The sequence below is a fragment of the Orcinus orca genome, chromosome 1 (assembly GCF_937001465.1).
Source record: "Orcinus orca chromosome 1, mOrcOrc1.1, whole genome shotgun sequence".
NCBI classification, from domain to species: domain Eukaryota; kingdom Metazoa; phylum Chordata; class Mammalia; order Artiodactyla; family Delphinidae; genus Orcinus; species Orcinus orca.
Window position 1 is genome coordinate 169,461,982 of NC_064559.1, and position 23,598 is coordinate 169,485,579.

The 23,598-nt window shown below is 41.1% G+C and overlaps 2 protein-coding genes across 5 annotated transcripts in view; both read left to right on the top strand.

The window, feature by feature from the left end:
• The window catches only part of TXNDC12 (thioredoxin domain containing 12), a 107,588-nt gene that overhangs the window by 1,286 nt on the left and 82,704 nt on the right, over nucleotides 1-23,598 (top strand). For 2 of the 4 annotated variants that reach the window (XM_033435529.2, XM_033435530.2), the window contains exons 2-6: nucleotides 9,057-9,117; nucleotides 15,863-15,915; nucleotides 16,715-16,788; nucleotides 18,405-18,474; nucleotides 19,253-19,336. In XM_033435529.2, coding sequence (XP_033291420.1) covers nucleotides 9,057-9,117; nucleotides 15,863-15,915; nucleotides 16,715-16,788; nucleotides 18,405-18,474; nucleotides 19,253-19,336 — 342 coding nt within the window. Of the gene's footprint in view, nucleotides 1-2,761; nucleotides 2,822-9,056; nucleotides 9,118-15,862; nucleotides 15,916-16,714; nucleotides 16,789-18,404; nucleotides 18,475-19,252; nucleotides 19,337-21,431; nucleotides 22,279-23,598 lie in introns of those variants that run through there. The other 2 variants (XM_004273859.3, XM_049699969.1) reach the window with 2 other exon arrangements.
• Nucleotides 10,466-19,301, top strand: KTI12 (KTI12 chromatin associated homolog). Its single transcript, XM_049699990.1, has 4 exons — nucleotides 10,466-12,236; nucleotides 15,863-15,915; nucleotides 18,405-18,474; nucleotides 19,253-19,301. Exon 1 carries the CDS (start codon nucleotides 11,096-11,098, stop codon nucleotides 12,158-12,160), a length of 1,065 nt encoding a protein of 354 aa, XP_049555947.1. The 5' UTR covers nucleotides 10,466-11,095; the 3' UTR covers nucleotides 12,161-12,236; nucleotides 15,863-15,915; nucleotides 18,405-18,474; nucleotides 19,253-19,301.

Below are 23,598 nucleotides of genomic sequence, written 5' to 3' on the forward strand. Positions count from 1 at the left end.
CAGGGTTTTATGCTTTTTCTAAGTGGTTGTGTGGTAGCATGCATTCCCCTCCCTTTCCTTTTTTTTTTTTTTTTTTGTAGTGACATTGCTGTATGGAATGTCTCTGCTGCAATCCTGCTGTTGTTAATTGTGTTTTATCCTCCCTATTTGCACATTTATTGGTGGGTGATGAGATTGGGTGGACGTTCAGTGTGCCTGAATGCAGTCAGTCCTTCATTCAGTAAATAATTTTTGATCACCAGCCGTATTACAGGCATGGTCCTAGGCACTAGGGATATATCAATGGATAGGACAGACAAGGTTCCGCTCTCACAAAACTTATATTCAATTCAGAGAGACAGAGAGTAGATACATGAACAAATTAATAGGCAAGATAATTTCAGCTAGGGATGAGTTCTAGGAAGAAAATGGAACTGATGGAGTAGAAAGGCTGGGGAAGGATGAGGGAGCTGGCATTACTTGAGCTAGGAAGGTCAGGGGAGACTTCTCTGAGAAGGTGACATGTGGGTTTCCATCTCAACGATGAAACTGCACAGTGAATTCTGTTGAGCCAGAATGTTTTAAGTACTGACAGTCCCATTTTAAAGCAGATTATTGTATATTTAGTGTAAAATTGTACTGAAGGAGACAGAAGAGTATAGTGTTAGGAGTGTGGGTTTAGATTTGAGTTTTAATTTATTCTGCCACTAACCAGCTGAGAGGCCAAGGGCAGGTTGCTAAACTTCTCAAAGCTCAGTTCCTCATCTGCAAAAGGGGCAGAATAATAACTACCTCAGACACGCAACAAATAATTTACCCTGTTCCAGTATACTGTGTTAGGTGTAGGCAATACCTTGGAGTCATGTATTCAGTATTCCTTGTTAGACATTAAGCTCTGTGTGGTTGTTCCAGTTACCATTGCTGCATTATAAACCACCCCCAAATTCAGTGGTGTAAATAAATCATTTTATTATGCTCACGATTCTGTGGGCTAGGAATTCAAACAAGGCACAGTGGGGAAGGTATATGTCTTGGATCCAAGTCTGGGGCCTCAGCTGAGCTGGTTACTTCTACGTGTGGTCTGTCTTCATGGGCTAGTGTGGGCCTCCTCACCATATGACAGCTAGATTCCACGAGTGAGTGCCCTAAGAGAACAAGGTGAAAATGCATGGGATTTTTATCATCTAGCTGTACAAGTCAAATAGCATCACTTCCACTGTACTCTGTGGGCATGTTCAAGGGCAAGGGAAATTAAGCACACCCCCTCCATCCCCCATGGGAGGAATGTTGAGGTCCCATTGTAAAAAGAGCATGTGGGGGCTTCCCTGGTGGCGCAGTGGTTGAGAGTCCGCCTGCCGATGCAGGGGACACGGGTTCGTGCCCCGGTCTGGGAAGATCCCACATGCCGCGGAGCGGCTGCGCCCGTGAGCCATGGCCACTGAGCCTGCGCATCCGGAGCCTGTGCTCCGCAACGGGAGAGGCCACAACAGTGAGAGGCCCGCATACCGCAAAAAAAAAAAAAAAAGAGCATGTGGAATGGGAGATATTGTTGCAGCCATCTTTGGAAAGTACAGACTGCCCCAGTAAGGTAGGACCATTTCTGTCTTATTATTCGTGCCCAGGAATATTTGTTGAAAGAAAAAATGAATGGTACACATGATCGTTGAGATTCCTGTCTTTTTCAGCTCACAGTCTGAAGACTGTCAGGACAAGTAAGCAGGCAATTACATGATACTGTGATATGTACTGTAAGCAGGGAAATAGCAGGTAACTTAGGAGCATATAGAAGGGCAACCTTGGTGAGGGGGGGGCTGTGTTGTGAGGATTAAACAAAAAAACAAAAAGTATTTAATATGTGTCACAAACTTAGAAAAGTGTTTATTTAATATTTATTATTATATCCTCCCAAAGAAGAATATTGAATTGTTCCTGAAAGGAGTTAATAATATTTCAAACTGTTTTTGTTTGTTTGTTTTTATTTTTTTGTATCTTGTGAGTGTGGTTTCTTGGAAAATAGATTACAGTTCACCACCCACCTCCCAAAAAAGTGCTACCTGGAGCAGTGATGAGTAAGATTTCTTCCCAGATGTTTAAGTAGTTTTGACTCTTTCCAGAAGATGGCCTGGTGGTTTGCAGAGAGGAGAGACGGAATGACCCTAGTGTTTTCATTAAGAAGAGGAAGTACAGTGGTGTGGTGTGAGCACTGGATAGAAATCAGGAGGCCTGAGTTTTAATCCTGGTCAGACTCTATAGCCAGCTCTCCTCTTCCCTGGGGATCATTTATTACATGAAAGACCTGGAACTAGAAATGATTCCTAAGAGTCCTTCCAGCTCTAACATCCTAGAGTTCTAAAATAATTTTGTTGTTTCCCGTGTGCTAAAAATTTGGAATATGTATCACCTGTGGGGAGGAGTGTAATGATTAACATTTACTGTATATTTGCTGTATTCCAGGAACCGTTCTGTGCATTTTTCTTGTATTGACTGGTTTAATCCTCATAATAACCCTCTAAGATAGATAATATATTTTTTTCCTTGTGAAGTTGACATTTTATTAAATAAATATTTTCATTCATTAAGATATTATATTTTCAATATTTTATTACAGTAGTTTTTAAACACATAGCAAAGTTGAAAGAAGTTCGCAGTGGACCCCCTTATGTCTACCTCCCAGGTCTACCATTGATGTCTGACTATCCTTGTCCTATCATGTCTCTCTCCACGTAGTCATCTATCCATGTGTAAATTCATTTTTTTCTTACAGCATAGATAATATTTTTTCATCATTATCCCCATTTCACAGATGAAGAACCTAAAATGGGACACAGGAGTCACATAGCTAGTAAGTGGACCAGCTGAGATACGAATTCCAGAGCTTCTGTTCTCAACAATATACCACTCCTGCTCAGAATGCAGAAACTCCTTTGAAAACTTTAAAGAAGGAATGAGAAAGTTTTCAGTGGGGGCGGTTCATGTGCTCTCCTGCCTGAAACAGAAATGGATGGCTTTGTCAAGTCTCAAATGCAAATTTGGCACTGACACATATGGAATGTTTACCTTCCATACTGTGACCTATTCACAGTCGCAACAGCCCTATGGGACAAATATTTCTGTTAGTCATATTTTGCATACGGGAAAACAGCAAGTGGCTAAACTAGGTCTGTTTGATGCAGACAGACTTCATTTAGCCACTGTGTTATTCCACCTCTTAGGTACAGTGTTCCCTGTTTCAGAGACTTGGCTGCCAGTTCTGACACTTAACCTTTTGTTTTGTCAGCTGGGAGAGGGTGGATAATACTTTTCTGATGTCCTTAGCTTACACTCGTGAAAACAATTTGAGCATGAAGGGCTTGCGAATTCTGATGTAAATGCTGTGTTTGGAAATTGTCACTTTCCTTTTTTTCCCCCTTTTAAATTAATGTTTTAGGGCAGGAGCTGCTAATATGGGAGCTTTCAGCTCACTCTGCAGATAACTGGAGTAAATAAAGTGTCTGTGCAGGTGATACTTTAGGAAATTGGACTGTCTTCAGATGTTCCACGTTGGCATGGGTGTGAGTGTGGGTGTTATTGGGGAGTAGCTAGCAACACAGTAAGCACTGTACCTTTTCAAGTTGCTTTTGAAGGGAAACATAAGGACCCAGGTTTTCCAGACCTGAAGTCTGTGTTTTCATTCTGCTTTGGTGAAGCCACATTCCTTTATTCATTTATTCATTTTTATCTTTGCTAGAGAGTCAGTGAAGTATCGTGAGCAAACTACAGACTCTGGAACACCACCATGTAGGTTCTAATCCCAGCTCTGGCACTTACTAGCACTGTAGCCTTGGGCAAGCTATTTAACTTCACCTTCCATATCTGTAAAATGAAGACAATTAAGTTTCTACCTCATAAGTTTACTGTGAGGATTAAATAATACATGTAAAAGCATGAACAACAATGGCTGGCATATAATAAATGGCATATAAGTGTTAGTCATTAATGCTATTATATTATCGTAATTATAACATAGAGTAAGCACTCAAAAAATGATGGTGCTGATTATTACTCGTGAAAAATTCCAATGTACTTTTAATATGAATTTTCAAAGAAATTTTATACACGTAGTGAACTGTTTCAAATTATACCTCTAGACTTACTCATAGGGATAATGCAGTAGGGCAGCCAGGGGCACTGGAAAAGCATTTTAATTAGGAATCAGACTAAATTCTGGTTGTGGCTTCCTTTGTGGTCTTGGGTAGCCTCTTCCGTTTTCCAGGCCTTTGTAATATGAGAGGATTAGAGTGATCTCTAAGTTTGTGCTGTCCGATAAAGTAGCACTAGGAATATGTCATTCTTAATTTTTAAATTAATTAAAATAAAATAAAATAAAATAAAAAATTCAGCACCTCTGTTGCATTAGCCATGTTTCAAGTACTCAACAGCTAATAGCTACCATATTGAACAGTGCAGCTATAGAAATTTCCATCACTGGAGAAAGTTCAATTGAACAGTCCTGCCCTAGGCTCTCTCTTAGCAATAACCTCCTATGGCTGTAAGCTTTGTCAGCTAGCTTCTGAGTAGTCCATGTTTATGGAGAAATTTTATTTTGCCTGATAGTAATCTAGCTTCCCTGACTTTCTTTTGGCTGACATTTGCCTGGGATATATTTTTCAATCATTTTACTTTTGACTTTTACAAGTCCTTTTGTCTTAGGTGTTCTTGTAAACATAGAGGTAGTTTCTTTTTGTTTTGTTTTTTTTTTAACCAAAATCTGACAAATTCTGTGTTTTAACTTTAACTGGCAAGTTTAGTTCACTTATGTTTGTGGTGATTATTGACAGAGCTGGTCTTATTTCTCTCATCCAATTTCCGTTGCTACTGTTTTTTCTATCCTTATTTGCTCTTTTTTGCCCTTTCATTGGGGGTTGAGTATTTGCTGGTTCTTATCTTGCTTTATCTCCTTTATGAGTTTGGAAGTTGGCACTCTAGTTCTGTTCTTTTAGTGGTTACTTTTGAAATTTTACTCACATATTTAACAAAATCTAACATTAATATCTTAACCCCCCAATGGTTAGTGGGCCTTAGAATATTTTAACTTCAGTCTCTTCCTCTTTCCTTATAAGCTGTTGTTGTCCAATATTTTAATTCTCTCTCCTTTTTTAACTCTATAAATTAAGCATTAAATTTTTATACAGATAGTATTTAGATTTATCTACATGTTTACCAGTTAATTTGCTCACTGTTCCTTGTATTTAGGCTTTCTTCTGGAATCACTTCTTTCCTGAAACATGCCTTTTATCACTTAGTTTCTCTGGTTTTCTCCCAGAAGACTATTTCGTATTTACTTTTGTCTCTTCAAACCTCCAATACTTCCTCCACAATCCTTGCTTTCAGCCAGTCACCACGCTTCCTATTTAACAGAAGGTAGAAGGACTCGGAAGAGACCTTTCAAAAATTGTCACCACGAGATTTACCTACCTTCTAGCACCAGTATCCATATATCCTTCCTTTCCTGTCTTTACTGGATGAGCTATCAGGGCTCCTAGCAAAGGCTAATCCCTCTACTTGAGTACTAAATCCCATCTCCTTTCATCTACTCAAGATATTTTCTACTCTCCCTTTTAGTCCTGTATCATCAGTTTTCCTACCTTTATTATATCATTTCTATCAGCTTTCAACATCCTATACTTTCCTCCATATTGAATAAAAACCTTTCATGGACTCACAGCTGCCTCTAGCAATTGCCCCTGTACAGCAAAATTCTTTAAGAGAGTTGTGTGTACTTGTTCTCTAATTCTTCCCCTGGGCTGTCTTGATCTTGCTCTAATCATCTTTTCATCCTCGCTCCTCTATTGAAACTGGTCTTGTCAAGGTCAGCATTATTCTCCACTTGTTAAATCCAGTGGTCATTTCTGATTTAATAGGAGCATTGGTGTCAGTGGATCATCCTTCCTTCTTGAAACATCTTGGAAACACTTGGCTTCTGGGATTGCATGTGCTGCTGGTTTTCTGCTGATCTCACTGGTAGTTCTTTCCCACATCTTTGGCTGGTTCTTCTTTATCTCCCTTAACCTGGGAGTGCTCCAGGGCTCCTGGACTCCCTCTTCATCTACACTCACTCCCATGGTGATCTTATTCAGTCTTAAGCTTTAAATAACATCCGTATGCTGATAACTGTCCCTTGAATTCCGGGCTCAGATATTCAGTTGCTTATTCAGCATCTCTACTTAGATGTCTAGTAAGCATCTCAAAATGAACATTTCCAAATCCAAGCTCTTTAATGTTCCTTTCTAAAACTCACTCCACCTACTCTCTTTCCCATCTCTATTAATGACAACTCCATTCTTCTAGTTGCCCAGGCCAAAAACCTTAGAGTCATTCTTAACTTCTCTCACCCCATATCCAGAACAAAATCCTTTTGCCTTTACCTTCAAAATATGTCCAGAATCTGATAGGATCTACTCCCTCTACCACCACAGTTGGTCCAAACCACTGTCATTGCATGATTGGATTATTGCAATAACCACTTTCCCAGTCTCTTTTGTTTTTGCCTTTCTCTCCTGTATTAGTTTGCTAGGGCTGCAATAACAAAGCACCACAAACTGAGTGGCTTAAACAACAGAAACTTATTGTCTCACAGTTCTGGAGACTAGAAGTTCAAAATCAAGGTATTGGCAGTATCGGTTCTTTCTAAAGGCTGAGGGAAGGGTCTGTGCCAGGCCTGTCTCCTTATAGATGGCTGGGTTCTCTCCCTGTGTGAATATCTGTGTCCACATTTCCCTTTTTTATATGGACACTGTACTGGATTAGGTCTCACCCTGATGACCTCATTTTAACTTGATTACCTCTATAAAGATCCTGTTTCCAAATAAGGTCACAATCTGAGGTACTGGGGATTAAGACTCCAACATATCATTTTTGGAGGGACACAGTTCAACCCATAGCACTTCCTTTAGTCTGTTTTCATCACAGAAGCTAGAGCAATCATGTTAAAACAGAAATCACATCATGTTACCATTGATACTTTGCTCAAAACCCACTAAGAGCTTATTAGTAAAAGCAAGAATCTTTATAGTGGCCTATCAGGCCCTGCATTGTCTACTCCCTCCCTTGCCTCTTTGTCCTTACCTCCTTCTGCTTTGAAGGACAGCATTGTTTAGTGCTTAAAAGTAAGGAGTCTGGACCCTGAGTGCATAGGTTCAGTTTCCAGCTCTGATGCTCATTAGCTGTGTGAACTTGGGAAAGTTACTTAAACTTTGTGCCTTGGTTTTCTCATGTGTAAAATGGTATTAATAAGAGTACCTACCTCTAGGGTTGTTATGAAGATCAATATTGGTATAGTACTTAGAATAGTGCCTGGTATATTAATAGCAAATACTTGTAGCAATTCTCCAGTGCCAGACACTGTTCTAAATTCTTTTTGTTGTTGTTGTTGTTATATTCATTCATTTCTTTTAGTTTTTAGATTCCACATATAAGTGAAAACATACAGTATTTGTCTTTCTGTGTCTGACTTATTTCACTTAGCATAATACCCTCCAGATCCATCCATGTTGGTGCAAATGGCAAAATTTAATTCTTTTTTATGGCTGAGTAATATTCCATTATATATATGTAAAGTATATATTATATGTATATATAATTTTTTTTTTCTTTTTGGCCACACTGTGTGCCTTGTGGGATCTTAGTTCTCTGACCAGGGATTGAACCTGGGCCACCATAGTGAAGGTGCTGAGTCCTAATGACTGGGAATTCCCCTGTATATATCACATCTTCTTCATCCATTCATCTGTTGATGGACATTTAGGTTGCTTTCCTATCTTGGCTGTTGGTAAATAATGCTGCTATGAACATTGGGATGCATGTATCTTTTTGAATTAGTTTTCGATTTTTTCCAGATATATACTCAGGAGTGGAATTACTGGATCACATAGTAGTTCTATTTTTCATTTTTAAAGGAACCTCCATACTGTTTTCCACAGTGACTGTGCCAATTTACATTCCCACCAACAGTGTTCAAGGGCTCTCTTTTTTCCATATCTTCTCCAACATCTATTATTTGTTGTCTTTTTCAAGATAGCCATTCTGAAAGCTGTGAGGTGATATCTCATTGTGGTTTTGATTTACATTTCCCTAATGACTAGTGATATTGAGTATTTTTTCATGTGCCTATTGGCCATTCCTATGTCTTCTTTGAAAAAATGTCTATTCAAATCCTCTGCCTATTTTTTAATTGGGTTGTTGGTTTTTTTAATATTGAGCTGTATGAGATGTTTATATATTTTTGGATATTAACCCCTTATAGGTCATATTATTTGCAATTTTTTTTTCCATTTTGGTAGGTTGTCTTTTTGTTTTGTCAGTGGTTCCCTTTGCTGTGCAAAAGCATTTAAGTTTAATAAGGTCCCATTTGTTCCTTTTTGCTTTCATTTCTTTTGCCTTAGGAGACTGATACAAAAAAATATTGCTACGATTTATGTCAAAGAGTGTTCTACCTATGTTCCCTTCTAGGAGTTTTATGGTTTCAGGTCTTACATTTAGGTCTTTTTTAAATTAATTAATTAATTAATTTTACTTTTGGCTGTGTTGGGTCTTTGCTGCTGCTTGTGGGCTTTCTCTAGTTGCAGTGAGCGGGGGCTACTCTTTGTTGCAGTGTGAGGGCTTCTCATTGCGGTGGCTTCTCTTGTTGCAGAGCACGGGCTCTAGGCATGTGGGCTTCAGTAGTTGTGGCGCATGGGCTTAACTGCTCCATGGCATATGGAATCTTCCCGGACCAGGGCTTGAACCTGTGTCCCCTGCCTTGGCAGGCAGATTCTTGACTACTGCACCACCAGGGAAGTCCACCATTATTTAATTTAATCTCCTTAAAAACTGAATTAGGCGATACTATCTCCATTTTACAGGTATGAAAACTGAGGCTTGAGGTATAGGACTGTCCATGGTCCCATACACCTAGAAAGCAGTGGATTTGGGACTTGAACACCATGCTTTTGACAAAGGAAAGCCTTTTTTTATGAGTATCTTGTGAACATGCCACATTTCCTTCTTGGGTCTTTGCCCTTTGTTCATGTGTGAATGTTTATGAGGCTCTTTTCTTCCAGGTTTTGGAGATCACATTCATTGGAGGACACTAGAAGATGGGAAGAAAGAAGCAGCTGCCAGGTACAAGATATGGTTTTAGGTTACTTATGGTGGTAAAACATTTTCCAGCCATCAACTTAGCATTAATTTCAGGTGAAGGATTATGCCAAGGCAGAGCAATGGAGGGGCTGCCTGATAACAACAAAAATAATACTACTACCTAACATTTATTAAGTGCTTACTATGCACCAGACATTGAATTATGTGAATTAACTCATTTAATTCTCACAACAACTCTTTTGAGGTGGGTACTGTTGTTATCTTCATTTTACAGATGAGAAAACTAAGGCATAGATCAGTTAAATAACTTGCCCAAGATCACACAGCTAGTTAAGTGGTGGAGCCAAGATCTGGACCCAGACACTCTGGCTTCAGAGCCTACACTCAACCAGTAAGCCATGCTGCCTAATAGTCTCAAGTTGAATAGTCTTAAGTTCCAAGTAGGTTTAGTCTATTCACAGAAGACTTATACAAAGGAGGAGGAAAAGGCAGAACAGGGGAGGAAAGGCTAAACATTGATCTGAGTGCTTTATATTCATTAATTTATTTAATCCTCACAACCTATGAGGTTGGTTCAGCCTGTGAAATAAGAACCATTGTTATTATTTTACAGGAGAGGAAATTTAGATACACAATGGTTACATAACTTGACAATAGTTTATACAGCTAGTAAGTAAGTAGCAGAGCCAAGACTTGAACATTCTCTACTATACTGTACTGGAGAGATATAAAGATACAATGTATGTGCACTTCCTTTATACACACACATCTTTGCACAGAAATACTCACACTTCTGCACCTACCAAACTGTAGTGCTTGCTTTTGCTAGAACAGATCCTACAGCTTCATGGCTCTGAGCCTCATACCTTCTGCAGGAGTAGGGTTGCCAGATTTAGCAAATAAAAATAAAGTATGCCCAGTTAAATTTGAATTTCAGGTAAACAATAAGTAATTTTAAATATGCCCCAAGTAATATTTGAGACATACTTATTTTATTTTATTTATTTATTTTTATTTATTTATTTATTTATTATTATTATTATTTTTTTTTTCGGTACGCGGGCCTCTCACCGCTGTGGCCTCTCCCACTGCAGAGCAACAGGCTCCGGCTGCGCAGGCTCAGCGGCCATGGCTCACGGGCCCAGCCCCTCCGCGGCATGTGGGATCCTCCCAGACCGGGGCACGAACCCACGTCCCCTGCATCGGCAGGCGGACTCTCAACCACTGCGCCACCAGGGAAGCCCCCATACTTATTTTAAAAACATTTTTTGTTGATTGTCTTAAATTCAAATTTAACTAGGCATCCTATATTTTATCTGGCATCCTTACCCAGGAGAAAAATTCCTATTAGTTTTTCACGTTCTAAATCAAATGACTATTCCTAGGTAAAGTCTTCGGCAATTTTTGTGGGCATTTTGTTTTTCTCTTCTGTACTTTTACAACCCAACCTACCTCTATCCGTTAGAGTGTATGTTATTCTGCCTGTAGGTGCCTGACTTTTCCCATTCAGACCCTTGCTTTGTCGGGGTACTGTTTTATGTTCATCTCTGAATTCCCAACCATGAAGATATTGAATGATTGAAATGGTTATTGAATAAACAGTTACTGAATGTTATTGGCTGTAAGGAATGAAGGGGAACTAGTATTTGTGAATTGTCTTCCATTTGCTAAATATAGTGCTGATTGTTTTGCAATATTTAATGTTCTTTAAGGCTCCATTATAAATTGATGAACATAGTCTTTGGCCGCCAGGAGATCACATTCTCCTGAGACGTATAACATTTGACAGAAATAGCCGATGCCGTTCTAAGCTCCATCTCCTTTCGGAGAGAGCAGGATCTGGCTCTCGTTGGTCTAGAACTCCTGTTCCCATAGCAACAGAGGTCCTGTAAGAGTCAAGGGAGGCAGGAAGTGTGGCTTGCATTTCCGGTTTGTGTCGGAGCAGCCCGCAACCCGGAAGTTGACGCTGCGCGGTTGCACATGGCCGCGCCCTGGGAGGATGCCGCTCGTGGTGTTTTGCGGGCTGCCGTACAGCGGCAAGAGCCGGCGCGCGGAGGAGCTCCGCGTGGCACTGGCGGCCGAGGGCCGCGCGGTGTACGTGGTGGACGACGCGGAGGTGCTGGGCGCGGAGGACGCGACAGTGTACGGCGATTCGGTCCGTGAGAAGGCCTTGCGTGGGGCCCTGCGAGCGGCCGTGGAGCGGCGCCTGAGTCGCCACGAAGTGGTCATCCTCGACTCGCTTAATTACATCAAGGGCTTCCGCTACGAGCTGTACTGCCTGGCGCGGGCGGCGCGCACTCCGCTGTGCCTGGTCTACTGCGTAAGGCCAGGCGGTCTGAGCGGGGGACCGCGGGTGGCGGGCGCGGATGAGAGTCCGAGCCGCAATGTCAGTGTGAGTTGGAGGCCGCGAGCTGAGGAGGGAGGGAGACCTCTGGCGGCGGGCACCGGTGTCCTCGGGGAACCGCAGGCAGTGGACTCTGTAGTAAATGGGAGAGCCCAGGCAGAAGTACCTAAGGAACTGGAGCGGGAGGAAACCAGGACGCCAGATTTTCCAGCTCTTGTGACTTCGGAATTCGAGAAATCTGCAGAGCATGTGTCCGGTGCCTTTTACCCTCCCGAACTTCTGGAGGCCTTAGCGCTGCGCTTCGAAGCTCCCGACTCTCGGAACCGCTGGGACAGGCCCCTGTTCACCTTGGTGGGCTTAGAGGAGCCGTTGCCTCTGTCAGAGATCAGAGCTGCCTTGTTTGAGAACCGGGCTCCTCCACCCCATCAGTCTACACAGTCACAGCCACTTGCCTCCGGCACCTTTCTGCACCAATTGGACCAGGTCACCAGCCAGGTGTTGGCAGGACTGATGGAAGCTCAGAAGAGCGCAGTCCCTGGAGACTTGCTTAAGCTTTCTGGCACCACAGAGCACCTGCGGTTTACCCGGCCTTTGACCATGGCAGAACTGAGTCGCCTCCGTCGCCAGTTTATTTCCTACACCAAAATGCATCCCAACAATGAGAACCTGCCTCAACTGGCCAACATGTTTCTGCAGTATCTGAGCCAGAGCCTGCACTAACCAGCTGGTGGGGGAAAGTCATGGCTCCTTGTCTAACTACTGCACTCTCTGTTTCTCTGGGAAGAATAATCTGAAGGTCTGCAGAATATATTGATGCGTGGAAATAGAGCTATTGTGACCGATTCACTCGTACGTTTCTGAATGCCTCTGTGCCAGGCCTTGAGTTTACAGCATAAATTGAGACTAGAAAGAATGGAGAACTAGCTTGGAGGAGCTTGGCAAGTTTCTCTAGAGGACAGAGCTCTGGTGGACAGGGTTTACTTAGATTGGGTTCTACTTGGGATATCACATACCATTGATTTCCCCATGTGAATTGTGGGAAAGCAGACTGGATGGATGAATTGTTTTAAAATAATTGTGAACAGAACTAAAGATGACACAGTTTTGCATCTGTACTGGCCCTTTTTTCATACCACAGTTTTTTGAGTACTGTGCCTACTTTTTGCTAGTCTCTGTCCTGGGGCCTGGGATCACAGATAGATCCACTGGTTTCTGTCCTTGGGAAGCTTTGGTTCTAATGGTGAAAGACAAAACCACTAGATTGTTTCATTTAATAAAATCTTTTAGATGAAGGCAGTGTGCTGGCATGTCTTTTGCTTTATGTTCTTCGTGTAATTTACTTAATGTAACATTTTAGATACACAGGTATCCCTGTTATGCCTTTGATCAAAAATACTTTCATGGGGCTTCCCTGGTGGCGCAGTGGTTGAGCGTCCGCCTGCCGATGCAGGGGACGCGGGTTCGTGCCCCGGTCTGGGAGGATCCCACGTGCCGCGGAGCGGCTGGGCCCGTGAGCCATGGCCGCTGGGCCTGCGCGTCCGGAGCCTGTGCTCTGCAACGGGAGAGGCCGCGGCAGTGGGAGGCCCGCGTACCGCAAAAAGAAAAAAAAAAAAAAATACTTTCATGGTGCTGGGTGAGAGTCTCGATGCTTTGGTCTTAACCTAGGGTGACTGTTACGACAACTCCCATAACTGGGTGCTTCATTCTGTTTTTCAAGACAAATAGCACTTTAAGCTTGTCTTTCATTTTTTTCATTGATTTCAGTAAACAAATGGTAGGTACCTACCTTACCAGTGCTTGTGTTTTTCAAAGATGTATTAGATAGTCTTTGCCCTTGAGAAGTTAGTAGTTTAGACAAGTAAACAGGTGATTAGAGGATAAAAAGGACTGGCGGTTAGAATGCTTTGCGATCCCAGAGGAGGAATTGGACTAACTAGCTGTTGAGAGGTGGTGGTTTTGGGAAGGCTTCACAGAGGTGTTTACATTTGGACTGTCACTCTAGAGCAAGGGTCAGGAAAGGGTCAAACAGTAAATATTTTAGGCTGTGAGGGCCATAGGGTCTCTGTTGCAGCTTATCAACTGTGCCATGGTAGCACAAAAGCAGCCATAGACAATAAGTATACAAATAAGTGTGAATGTGTTTTAATAAAACCAGTTACACTGAAATATGAATTATATTTAATTTTAATATATCACAAGGTACTATACTTCAGATTTGTTTTTCAAACATTTAAAAATGTTAAAAAAAAACCCTGTTTGTATATGTTTGTATATAATTACTGTACAGAAGCAGGCAGTGGGCTGGATTAGGCCTGCAGACTAGTTTGCTTACCTCTGCTCTAGAAGGATGAATAGGAGTTTGCTTGAGAGAAAAGAGAAAGCAAGACATTCTAAACTGTTCTGTAAGTACACCGTGCTGTTAAAAGGATGGGCTGCCTTGGTTGGTGATTATTTCTTGCTTATCAGGTTATCTGGACTACCTTTTGTTTCTGATATATGAGACTGGATTCCTGCATGAAATGGAGGTTTGGACTAGGCAGCATCTAAGGCCTCTTCCATTTTCATTCTCAAATTACAAGTTAGTTGATTATCAGTTGATTGGGTTTAAACCCATGGATTCTGGATTGCTCTTCTAAATTGAAGTAGACGATAGTGGTCAGAAAGAATATTGATTCTGGAGTCAGACTTACAAGTTAACTACTAAAGTGGCAGAACCTAGAATTTATGTGGCCAAATGTTTAATTTCTTGGAAGTCTCAGTTTTCTCATTTCTATTATGAGACCATTACCTTAGGATTGTTGTGAGGATTTTTATATATATATAAATTTATTTATTTTTGGCTGCGTAGGGTCTTTGTTGCTACGTGCGGGCTTTCTCTAGTTGCGGTGAGCGGGGGCTACTCTTTGTTGCGGTGCACGGGCTTCTCATTGCGGTGGCTTCTCATCGTGGAGCACAGGCTCTAGGTGCACGGGCTTCGGTAGTTGTGACACACAGGCTCAGTAGTTGTGGCTTGCGGGCTCTAGAGTGCAGGCTCAGTAGTTGTGACACACAGGCTTAGTTTCTCCACAGCATGTGGAATCTTCCCGGACCAGGGCTCGAACCCATGTCCCTGCATTGGCAGGCAGATTCTTAACCACTGTGCCATCAGGGAAGCCCTGTTGTGAGAATTTAAATGAGATAATGTGTGTAAAGCACATACAACAATGTCATATAATAAATATTTAGCACATTTGGCTATTATTATTATGGCTATGGAGATCACACTTCTTACCTAACCTTGTCCTGCTCATTTAGTTTATAAGCTTTTACAAGTATTAGAGGCACCATTCTGTCCCAGATTTGTAGTAGGCCTATGATGAGATAGCTGACTAATTCGTTTGACACTTACTAAATTAATTTATATATATTTAGAATAGTACCTGGTACACAGTAAATGCTGTATAAGTTTTTGCTACCAGTAATATTATTCTCTATATTAGGTGTAGGAAGTATAGAGGCAGCTAAGAGTTCCTTCCTTAAGAAGCTCTAAGTAAATAAAAAGATACAGTTCAATGTGTTAAATGCTGTGATAGTATTGAACAGCATGTGGTGATGTGGTGATATGGGGGTTGGATGATGGAGAAAGCCAACGTCTGATTACATAGGACCCTTCTACAAGTCGGCATTTGAGCCTTGAGGGCGTAAGAGCTTCAGCTGGCCAAGACTGATTCAGGTGGAATATGTTGTTTATTATTTTATGAAAGAAAAAGCTTTTTCCTCCCTGATTATAAAAATTACATTTAGTTGGGAATTCCCTGGTGGTCCAGTGGTTAGGACTTGGTGCTTTCCCTGTTGCTGCTCAGGTTCAATCTCTGGTTGGAAAACTAAGATCTCACAAGCCGCATGGTGTGGCAAAACAAACAAACAAACAAAAAAACACTTAATTGTAGAAAAATTGGGAAATACAGGAAAAGTATAGTAAAACCCACAATCCCATTATCCAGAGATAACCTCTATTATGTTTTGGAACATTTCCTTTTAGACTCTTTTCTACATATTTGTATAATTAAAACTAAACTATAGATAATAATTTTATATTCTAGCCTTTAACAGTGTACCAATGAAAAATTTTATTAACGTTTCAGTGGTTATATAACCATAACATTTAGAAATGCTGTAATTTGTTGTTTTCTTCTACAGTCTTTTTTCCCTAGCTTTAAAGCCCAAATTTGCAGAATTTACTGGAATGTCAGAACTTAGCAATAATTTTGTTGTAATAGTCCACTATTATTGAATAGATTGTCTTAAAATTTTTCTTATTGAAATTATACTACATGAACATCCTTGTACATTAATCTTTGTCTTCATTGGTTGGTCATTTTATTAGACTATATTTCAAGAAGTGGAATTACTAGATTATAATTTCTTCATTTTGTTTTTAAGTGGATTACCCCTGATGGTGATTATCCATAAGTCCTGGTGTGGAGCTTGCAAAGGTAGGTGCAAATGATCAGACCTCAGATGTGTTCTCAAATATTAATGTTTAAAATATATTAACATTGACTTTGGCTCAGCACTGCTTATTGCTTGAAGGAATACCGAAGAAATTTATGGTATAGATTGCCTGCCCTCAAGAAATTTGCAGTTGTATTTGCAAGGGGTTGGAGGGTGAGGCAATTAAGATATGGTTATGTAGAATATGGGATCAGGTGCTACAATAGTTGTACGGACAGTTGTATGTAACAGAGAGAGACATGAGGAGTGGTCTTACTGGAGGAGGTGGGAACCAAATTAGAGCCCAGGTTTTCTTACTTTGTAGCCTGTGTTCTTTCTGGTATACCAGCCTGCCACTTCCCAGTCAGATTCCTCCTTTTGTTTGGTATGCTACACTTAATAAAATCATGTAGGAAAAAGAGTATAAAATTAGTGTAAATTGCTAGTTTAATAATATATATACATAAATGGTAGAGTATTGTTACTCTATTGTCTTTATTACATCTATTCTTAAATAGATGTTATTGAAATACGTAAAAAAGCCAATAGTAATAATTTTTTTGTCAGTATGCCGTTATCTATATTTTATAAATTAGATGAAAGCTTAAGAGAAATAAAGTCAGCCACTTAAGTTACATAACTATGCAAGTAAATGGCAGAAGCAGGACCAGAATTCAAGTGTCCTAATTTCTGGGTCTTAAGATTAGCAAAAGGGTCAGTTATATGAATCATCTCAGCAAATTAGGGTTTGGGTATGACAATGATGTTTTCTTCTGTTCCAAAATCTTTTCTTCCCCCTAGCTTTAAAGCCCAAATTTGCAGAATCTACAGAAATTTCAGAACTTTCCCATAATTTTGTTATGGTAAATCTTGAGGTAAGACTTCCAGAGTTTCTCCTTTGTGCTATGATTTTAAGTCTTTACTGTTTTAGAGTTAGCCTCATTGATGGTATAAAATCTTATTCAGCAGAGCTGTCTTCTTGTCTGTATGTGTTTTTCTCTTGAACTCTAATACTAAGTCTTGCATCAGATATGGTAGAATGCTATCGAGCCCCCATTTGTGGGAGGAAGTAAGAGAAGAAAGATTGGATAAGATGACTAAATTTTAAGGTCCCTTCACTTTTAGCTTATGATTATGACATGTTTTTACATCTTTGTATAACTGAACTAAAGATGTGGTCACATGTGTAGGCCACAATTCCCTGCAAAATATGATTCAGTTGAAACCCTACTCTGTGCTGGGCTTATATGTAGAGCTTCTTCTTATTTCATTAGATATCCTTTATGTATTTCACATTGACCAGAGGTGTTGGAATCCCAAGTCAGAATATCAGATCTTAGAGTTAGAAGGGATTTTTAGGCCATTGATGCTATCCCTGTTTTACAGATTGAGCATCTTAGGCCTGAAGGAGTTAGGTTAGTCAAGGTCATAGAGCCTAATAGGTGATAAGAATAGGTACTGTGACCTAGCTGTGCTGCCTTTTAGGCTGTACTCTTCCAATGTGGGATGCTCGGATGCTCTGTGATGATACTCCTAGCCCTGTTTCTATAAAATGATGTTTATTTAAACATAGGACTGGAAATCTTCTGAACACATTACCAGTTAATGTTGAGGTAGCTAAGGGATTGCTTATAAAGCTAGTGGATAGCCTGAACGCTGACACACCTCACTGAAGGCAAAGTTATATTAACTATTTGATATAACTTCTGAAATGGGAATCACACCATAAACGACAAAATTACTGTTGATTTCTATGCATCTAAACGCCTCACCACTTTCTGTGATGAGTTAGAATCACCACTCACAGGAAACAGAAATGTGTTCGGTGAGCATTCTCCAACTTGAGAGATTTCTTAAAAAGAAAGCTAACTGTGTGGTCATGTCTCCTGGGAGAAGTGTAACTTCACAATTGTACTAAAATGTCAGTCTCATCAATTCATGCATTCAAGAAAAACTGTGCAAGTCAGTGATGTAGGTACTGAGAATCAGCAGTGAACAAAACAGACAAAATTCTTTGCTGTCATTAAGTTACATATGAGGAATTGAATATGGGGAGGCAGACAAATAAGTAAAGTATGTCACATAGTGGTAAATGCTATGGCTAAAAATGAAGAATGGTGGGGATAGTTTGCAATTTTAATTAGGTAGTTAGAAAACAAGGTGACATTTGAGCAAAGATTTGAAGCAGAAAAGGGAGTGAGTCATGTGGATGAAGGGGGAGGTGTGTCCGGGAGGAGTGTAAGAGCAAATACAAAAGCCTGAGTGGGGAGCATGCCCAGCTTGTTTAATGACAGCAATAGCATTAGTGTGGTTGGAAAAGACTGAACAAGGGGTAGGGTGTGATGTTAGAGAAGTGCCCAGGTGGCAGGTGAAGTAGGGCCTCTTAGGCCACTGCAAGGACTTAAGGTTTTACCCTGAGTGGGAGGGGAAGCCACTGAAAGGCTTTGAGGAGAGAGGGAACATGATCTGACTTAAGGTTTATACTTAACAGGATGAAGAAGAACCCAAAGATGAAGATTTCAGCCCTGATGGGGGTTATATTCCACGAATCCTGTTCCTGGGTAAGGTGAAAGGTCTTAATCTGGGGATCTGTGATGCAGAAGGAGAGAGAAATGAATCAAGGCACTGACTCCACCTAGTGAAATTTTATTGGGATGGCTAAAAACAAAAACAAAAACCAGTTTCAAGAGAGAATGGGGAGTTCTGAATGCCAGAACCTCGGATCTGAAGGAAAACTTTTCCCATTAACTACGTGCTTTTGTAAAAAACAAAACAAAACCCCAAAACTAACTGCTTTTGTGAGCAGTGGGAGAGTAGTGATCATTCATTTATCCATTTAGCAATCATTTGTGCATCAGCCATATGTCAAGCACTGCTAGGCACTACAGGGACTGAGATAAGCCACAGTTCCCACCCTTGACCCTGTAGTGAGGTTGAAGCAATGGGATTCTATAACAAGAAAAATGTATTTCCACAAACAATTTTATAAAAGATATTTAATGACTACCTAATCTTTGCTCAGCATTCTGCTAGATTCTATGGGGGAAACAAATAAAAATATAGATCCCACCATTATCAAACAGAAAAGAAACATGCCAGCAAGAGGGACCAGCATATACCAAGGCATGGTGGGGAGTGAGGGTAGGGGTGGGTTGTGTTCAGGGAATTACAAGGAATTCATTGTGATTGCAACATAAAAAACAAGGGGTAAGGTGGTGAGATAATGGGCTGCAAAGATGGGCAGTTCTCGTTTTCCAGAAGGCCTAATGTACCATATGGTGCTTAAAGTACCTCTCTGTTGTAACTATTGCAATCCCTCTGCCATTTTGTCTACAATAGATCCCAGTGGCAAGGTGCGTCCTGAAATCATCAATGAGAATGGAAACCCCAGCTACAAGTATTTCTACACCAGTGCTGAGCAAGGTATGGTTATGTTGAGAGAGAAGAGGGAGGGTTGCTGCTAGGTTTCAGTAGGATGAACCACATGCAAGGTCTGTGATGGGAAACTAATTCAACATGTTAGCCGAGCATCTGCTGCATGACTAGCTTTTGGCTAGATGCTGTGTAGAATATAGGAGAAAGATAAGACTGAGCCCCTTCCCTAGCTTTTTATAATCCAGCTGGGAGCTAACTGACCCACAGGAAACTGTTAAGAACTGAAGGTCCCAGAAATAGTCACTTGCCCGTGGACCCACAGTTAAAAAGTCACAGAGCCAGGATTTCAGTCCAGAACTTAGTTTTTTTCCACTGCACTAATGCTATTCTTGTGAGAATTCAAAGAAGGGGAATGCTAACTGTTAGCTGATCTAGTCTGAAAGGTTTCATAGATAGTAAACTTTAACTGGATCTAGATGGATACGGATAAGAATTTGTCTCTATGGGCACATATGAAGAGGGCATTTCAAGCTACAGAAGCAAGGGGTGTGTGTGTGTAGGGGGGAGTATAGCCCAACATGGAGAGGGCGTGAGGCATGCTAGCGGGAATGATGACTGGGTTGAGTCCTAGCCAGCAGAGGAATGCGGAAAGCATCATTCGAGGCAGAGGGAACAGCGTCAGCACAAACATGTGAAGGAAGATTGAAATCATAAGTCAGTCATGCTTTTTTGTTCTCTTATCCTTGAGCACAGTCATTCTAGAGGGAGAGGTTGGAATTCATGCCACGTAATGTCCCTGTTTTCCTTCTGAATTTCTCCCTGCCATCTGTAAAAGAGGGTTGTTTGCTAAGTTGCCATGTGTCTCCCATTGCCATGCTGCCAGGTTGTTGATCACTTTATGTTCTGAGTCCTCGGAACTCTAATTTCTCAGGATAGGGAGAGGAAAGAGATCTGCAGAGGTTATCCTCTCCTTTCCATGGGTAAGGAGAATGTCATCTTTCCTACCCAAATGCCGATCACTGGAGGTTGGTGTTACAGGGAAATTTTCCACATGGAGAAGGGTAGCTGAACTTTAGGTTCCCAACTTTTTTTTTTTTTTTTTGGCTGTGAGGCTTGTGGGATCTTAGTTCCCCGACCAGGGATTGAACCCAGGCCCACGGCAGTGAAAGCACCTAGTCCTAACCACTGGACCACCAGGGAATTCCCATAGGTCCCCAACTCTTGACCCTGAAATTCACCTTCCTTTTAGAATTTCATGAAGTTACCACTTCCATCTTGACACCAGCATCATCCTTTAACACATTAGTCCAAATGTGGACACAGAACCCTTTGCCTGAATTCTCCATGGCTCAGCTGACATGAAACTGGAATATTCAAACCTGGCTTTACTAAAGGCTTAGGCAAAACAAAAGGGATGTAACAAACTATACTACCTGGTTTGCTTTCTGAGATCCACAGACTCTGGCTCAGCCTAACAACTGGCCTGCCATTGTATGGGGAGCCTGTACCAAAACAGCTGCCCTCCTTGATGCCCAAGATAGATGAGAAGTTTCATCTTCCGTCTGACCAGGACCTGCCTTCCAGGTTTCTCCTGTGCCTGAGAACTTGACTTCTTCCATACGTAATTGATACTAGATATGACGACCTCTTTCAGTGAAGACCATCCTCCCTCCATGTACACGCACACACTCACATACCAGTGTAAACTGTAACCTCCACAGGATATGAACTAAATGCAGCGATCCTCCAGAAGAGATGATGGGGATGGTAGGAAGATGCTTTCTTTTCCCTTAGTGTCAAGTGAATATCTACAGCCTGTGACAGGGGTTCAACTCTAATCCTGGAGGGTAAGCCAAAGTAACTACTAACATTTTTTTAAGACTTCATAGTTTATAAAGCACATTTATTATTCATTCTCTCATTTAATTTTTATAATCTGTGTGAAGTAGGTAGCATCACCTTATTTATAGATGAGGAAACAAATTCAAGAGACTTTCCAGGGCTAAAATCCAGAACTAGATCTTGAATCCAGATCCTGTGCTCCTCTTATATTTCTCCTAAAACATAAAAATCTGTATTGGTTGTCACATGTCAGATATTAAAGACGTGCTTCATACTTTTCCCCTCAACCTTTATTTCACAGTTGTTCAGGGGATGAAGGAAGCTCAGGAAAGGCTGACGGGTGATGCCTTCAGAGAGAAACATCTCGAAGATGAGTTGTAACATGAATGTATCCCTCCTTTCATCAAAGTTACTGTTCTAGAAGGAAGGCAGCAGGGAAGGGAATATTGAGGAATCACTCAGAACATTTAAACCTTGTTCCTGCCTCCATGGGAAGGGGCCCTCTCACTGTGGAAGAGTTCTGCTGCCAGAAGCTGGTCTCCATGTTTGTGATCCAGCAGAGTGTGGCAGACTTCCTTCTCCTGTCCCCTCTCACCTAAATGTCTCTGTCATTGAAGGTAAAGAATGACACCTTTTGACACAAAACTTGAGCCATTTGGAGGTTTACTCCTCACACTGCAGTAGTTGAATCTTTCCATTTCCTCCTGCTTTACTCACCTTAGTGGTGAAGAGAGACCAGAAGCATCTTTTTTATAATGTTAAAATTGCAGAAATAGCTTATCATTTCAAACAAGTCCTAAATGTAAATCTGTAATTCTACCCCACCAAGGAGACCAGCCTGTTTCTTCTCTTTCTCTCCTGGGAATAATCTTGGGCTTCTTCCTGAATCCCTTCAACTTCCTTCCTCTTCTCTGGCTTGGCTTCCCTGTTTGCACGCATGCGTGTGCAGGAATGGCTGTGTGCTTTGGACTCAGCCCAGCTGGAAGCATGCTTTCCCCTGTTACTGTTGGAGAAACTCAAACCTTCAAGCCCTAGATGGAGCCATTTTTGTCAAGTCGTCAACTGTATTTTTGTACTGGGGTTAACCAAAATATATATATATATATATAAATTGTTCCATTAAACTTTAATAAAACTTTAAAAGGAAATGTGTTTGATGGCCTTTTTGTTATTGGAGAATGGAGGGAGGGAGATCATTTAGGAAGAAAACTAACCTTGAGGGCCTAATCTAGGAGCTCTGTCTAGGACTCCTCGTGCACCTGCACCTCCCACATTCTAATAGGCATCAGAGCTCTTCTCTTCTACTTTTTAAATACCTGAATTCCCTCCTTCCTCACTGTCACTCTTGTACAGGGCAGGCCTTTTCTACTTCCTAGACTATTTATTGTTGTAGCCTTGTAACTTGCCTACTTGCCTCCAATACTCTCTCCTGCAATCCATCCTCACTTCCCCCAGAGTGATCTTTCCAAAACACAGATGTGACCATGTCACTCCCCTGCTTAAAGCCTTTCCTGCCACCCTCAAGAAAATAATACTAACATTAGAAAATATTTGGGCCTCAGTATGTGGCAGGCACTCTTCTAAGTGCTTTATGTGTATTATCCCATTTCGTTTGCCTTTAGTCCTAACAGGCCTATGACAAAGGTACTATTATCATTTCCATTTTATACAAGAATTTGAGGTGTACAAGGAAACCAAGGCACAGGATCAAGTCAAGATCTTTACCATGCCTCTTAGGAAGCTTCTTCAACATCATTTGCTCCCATTGTCTTTGCGTTTTGTGTTGTGGTGACACCAGATTGCTTCAAGTTCCCCTCACAACATGCTCTTTCATGCTTTTTTGTCTTTCCTTGGCTTGTTTCCTCTGCCTAAAACTTCTTTTTACTCATTCTTCACATTTTGAGCCACCTCTTGCAGACCTGGCTTTTCTCAGGAGGATAAAATGCCCCTCTCCCCAATACATCTATCTTGGCTCAGCACTACATTATATTGTGATTACCTGTTTGCACACATGTAGCTGTCATCAGGCAGCCATGCTCTAGGGCAGAGCTATTCCTCTGTACCAAGGTCTCTAAACAATGTCCTTTCAAGTGAATTGTCAAGCTCTGTGGTAGGTTCTTTTCATTCATTCTATTTAAATCCCATTAATGGTCCTAATGGATAGGTATTATTAGCCTCATTTTATGGAAAAGGAAACTGGAGAGAGAAGTGGCTTGCCCTCAGTTTCTAGTCTAAATACTGGATTCTAACCACCCCTGTCTTATTCCAAACTCACACTTTTTTCACCACACATTACTTTACCTCCTTTATGTTCTAAGGTGTGACTCAGAACAAGAGTTTTCAGTCTGGGGTATGTAAAGACTTTACAAGAAATACATGGGCACAAAATCTTTACTGAATTGATATCCAGGTCTTCATTTTCCCAAAAGTGATTTCCCAGGATTCCTCAAAAAATTAAACAATTACCA

What these genes read in the sequence shown, in the direction of transcription:
- KTI12 (XM_049699990.1), top strand. Translation starts at nt 11,096, where the DNA reads ATGCCGCTCGTGGTGTTTTGCGGGCTGCCGTACAGCGGCAAGAGCCGG.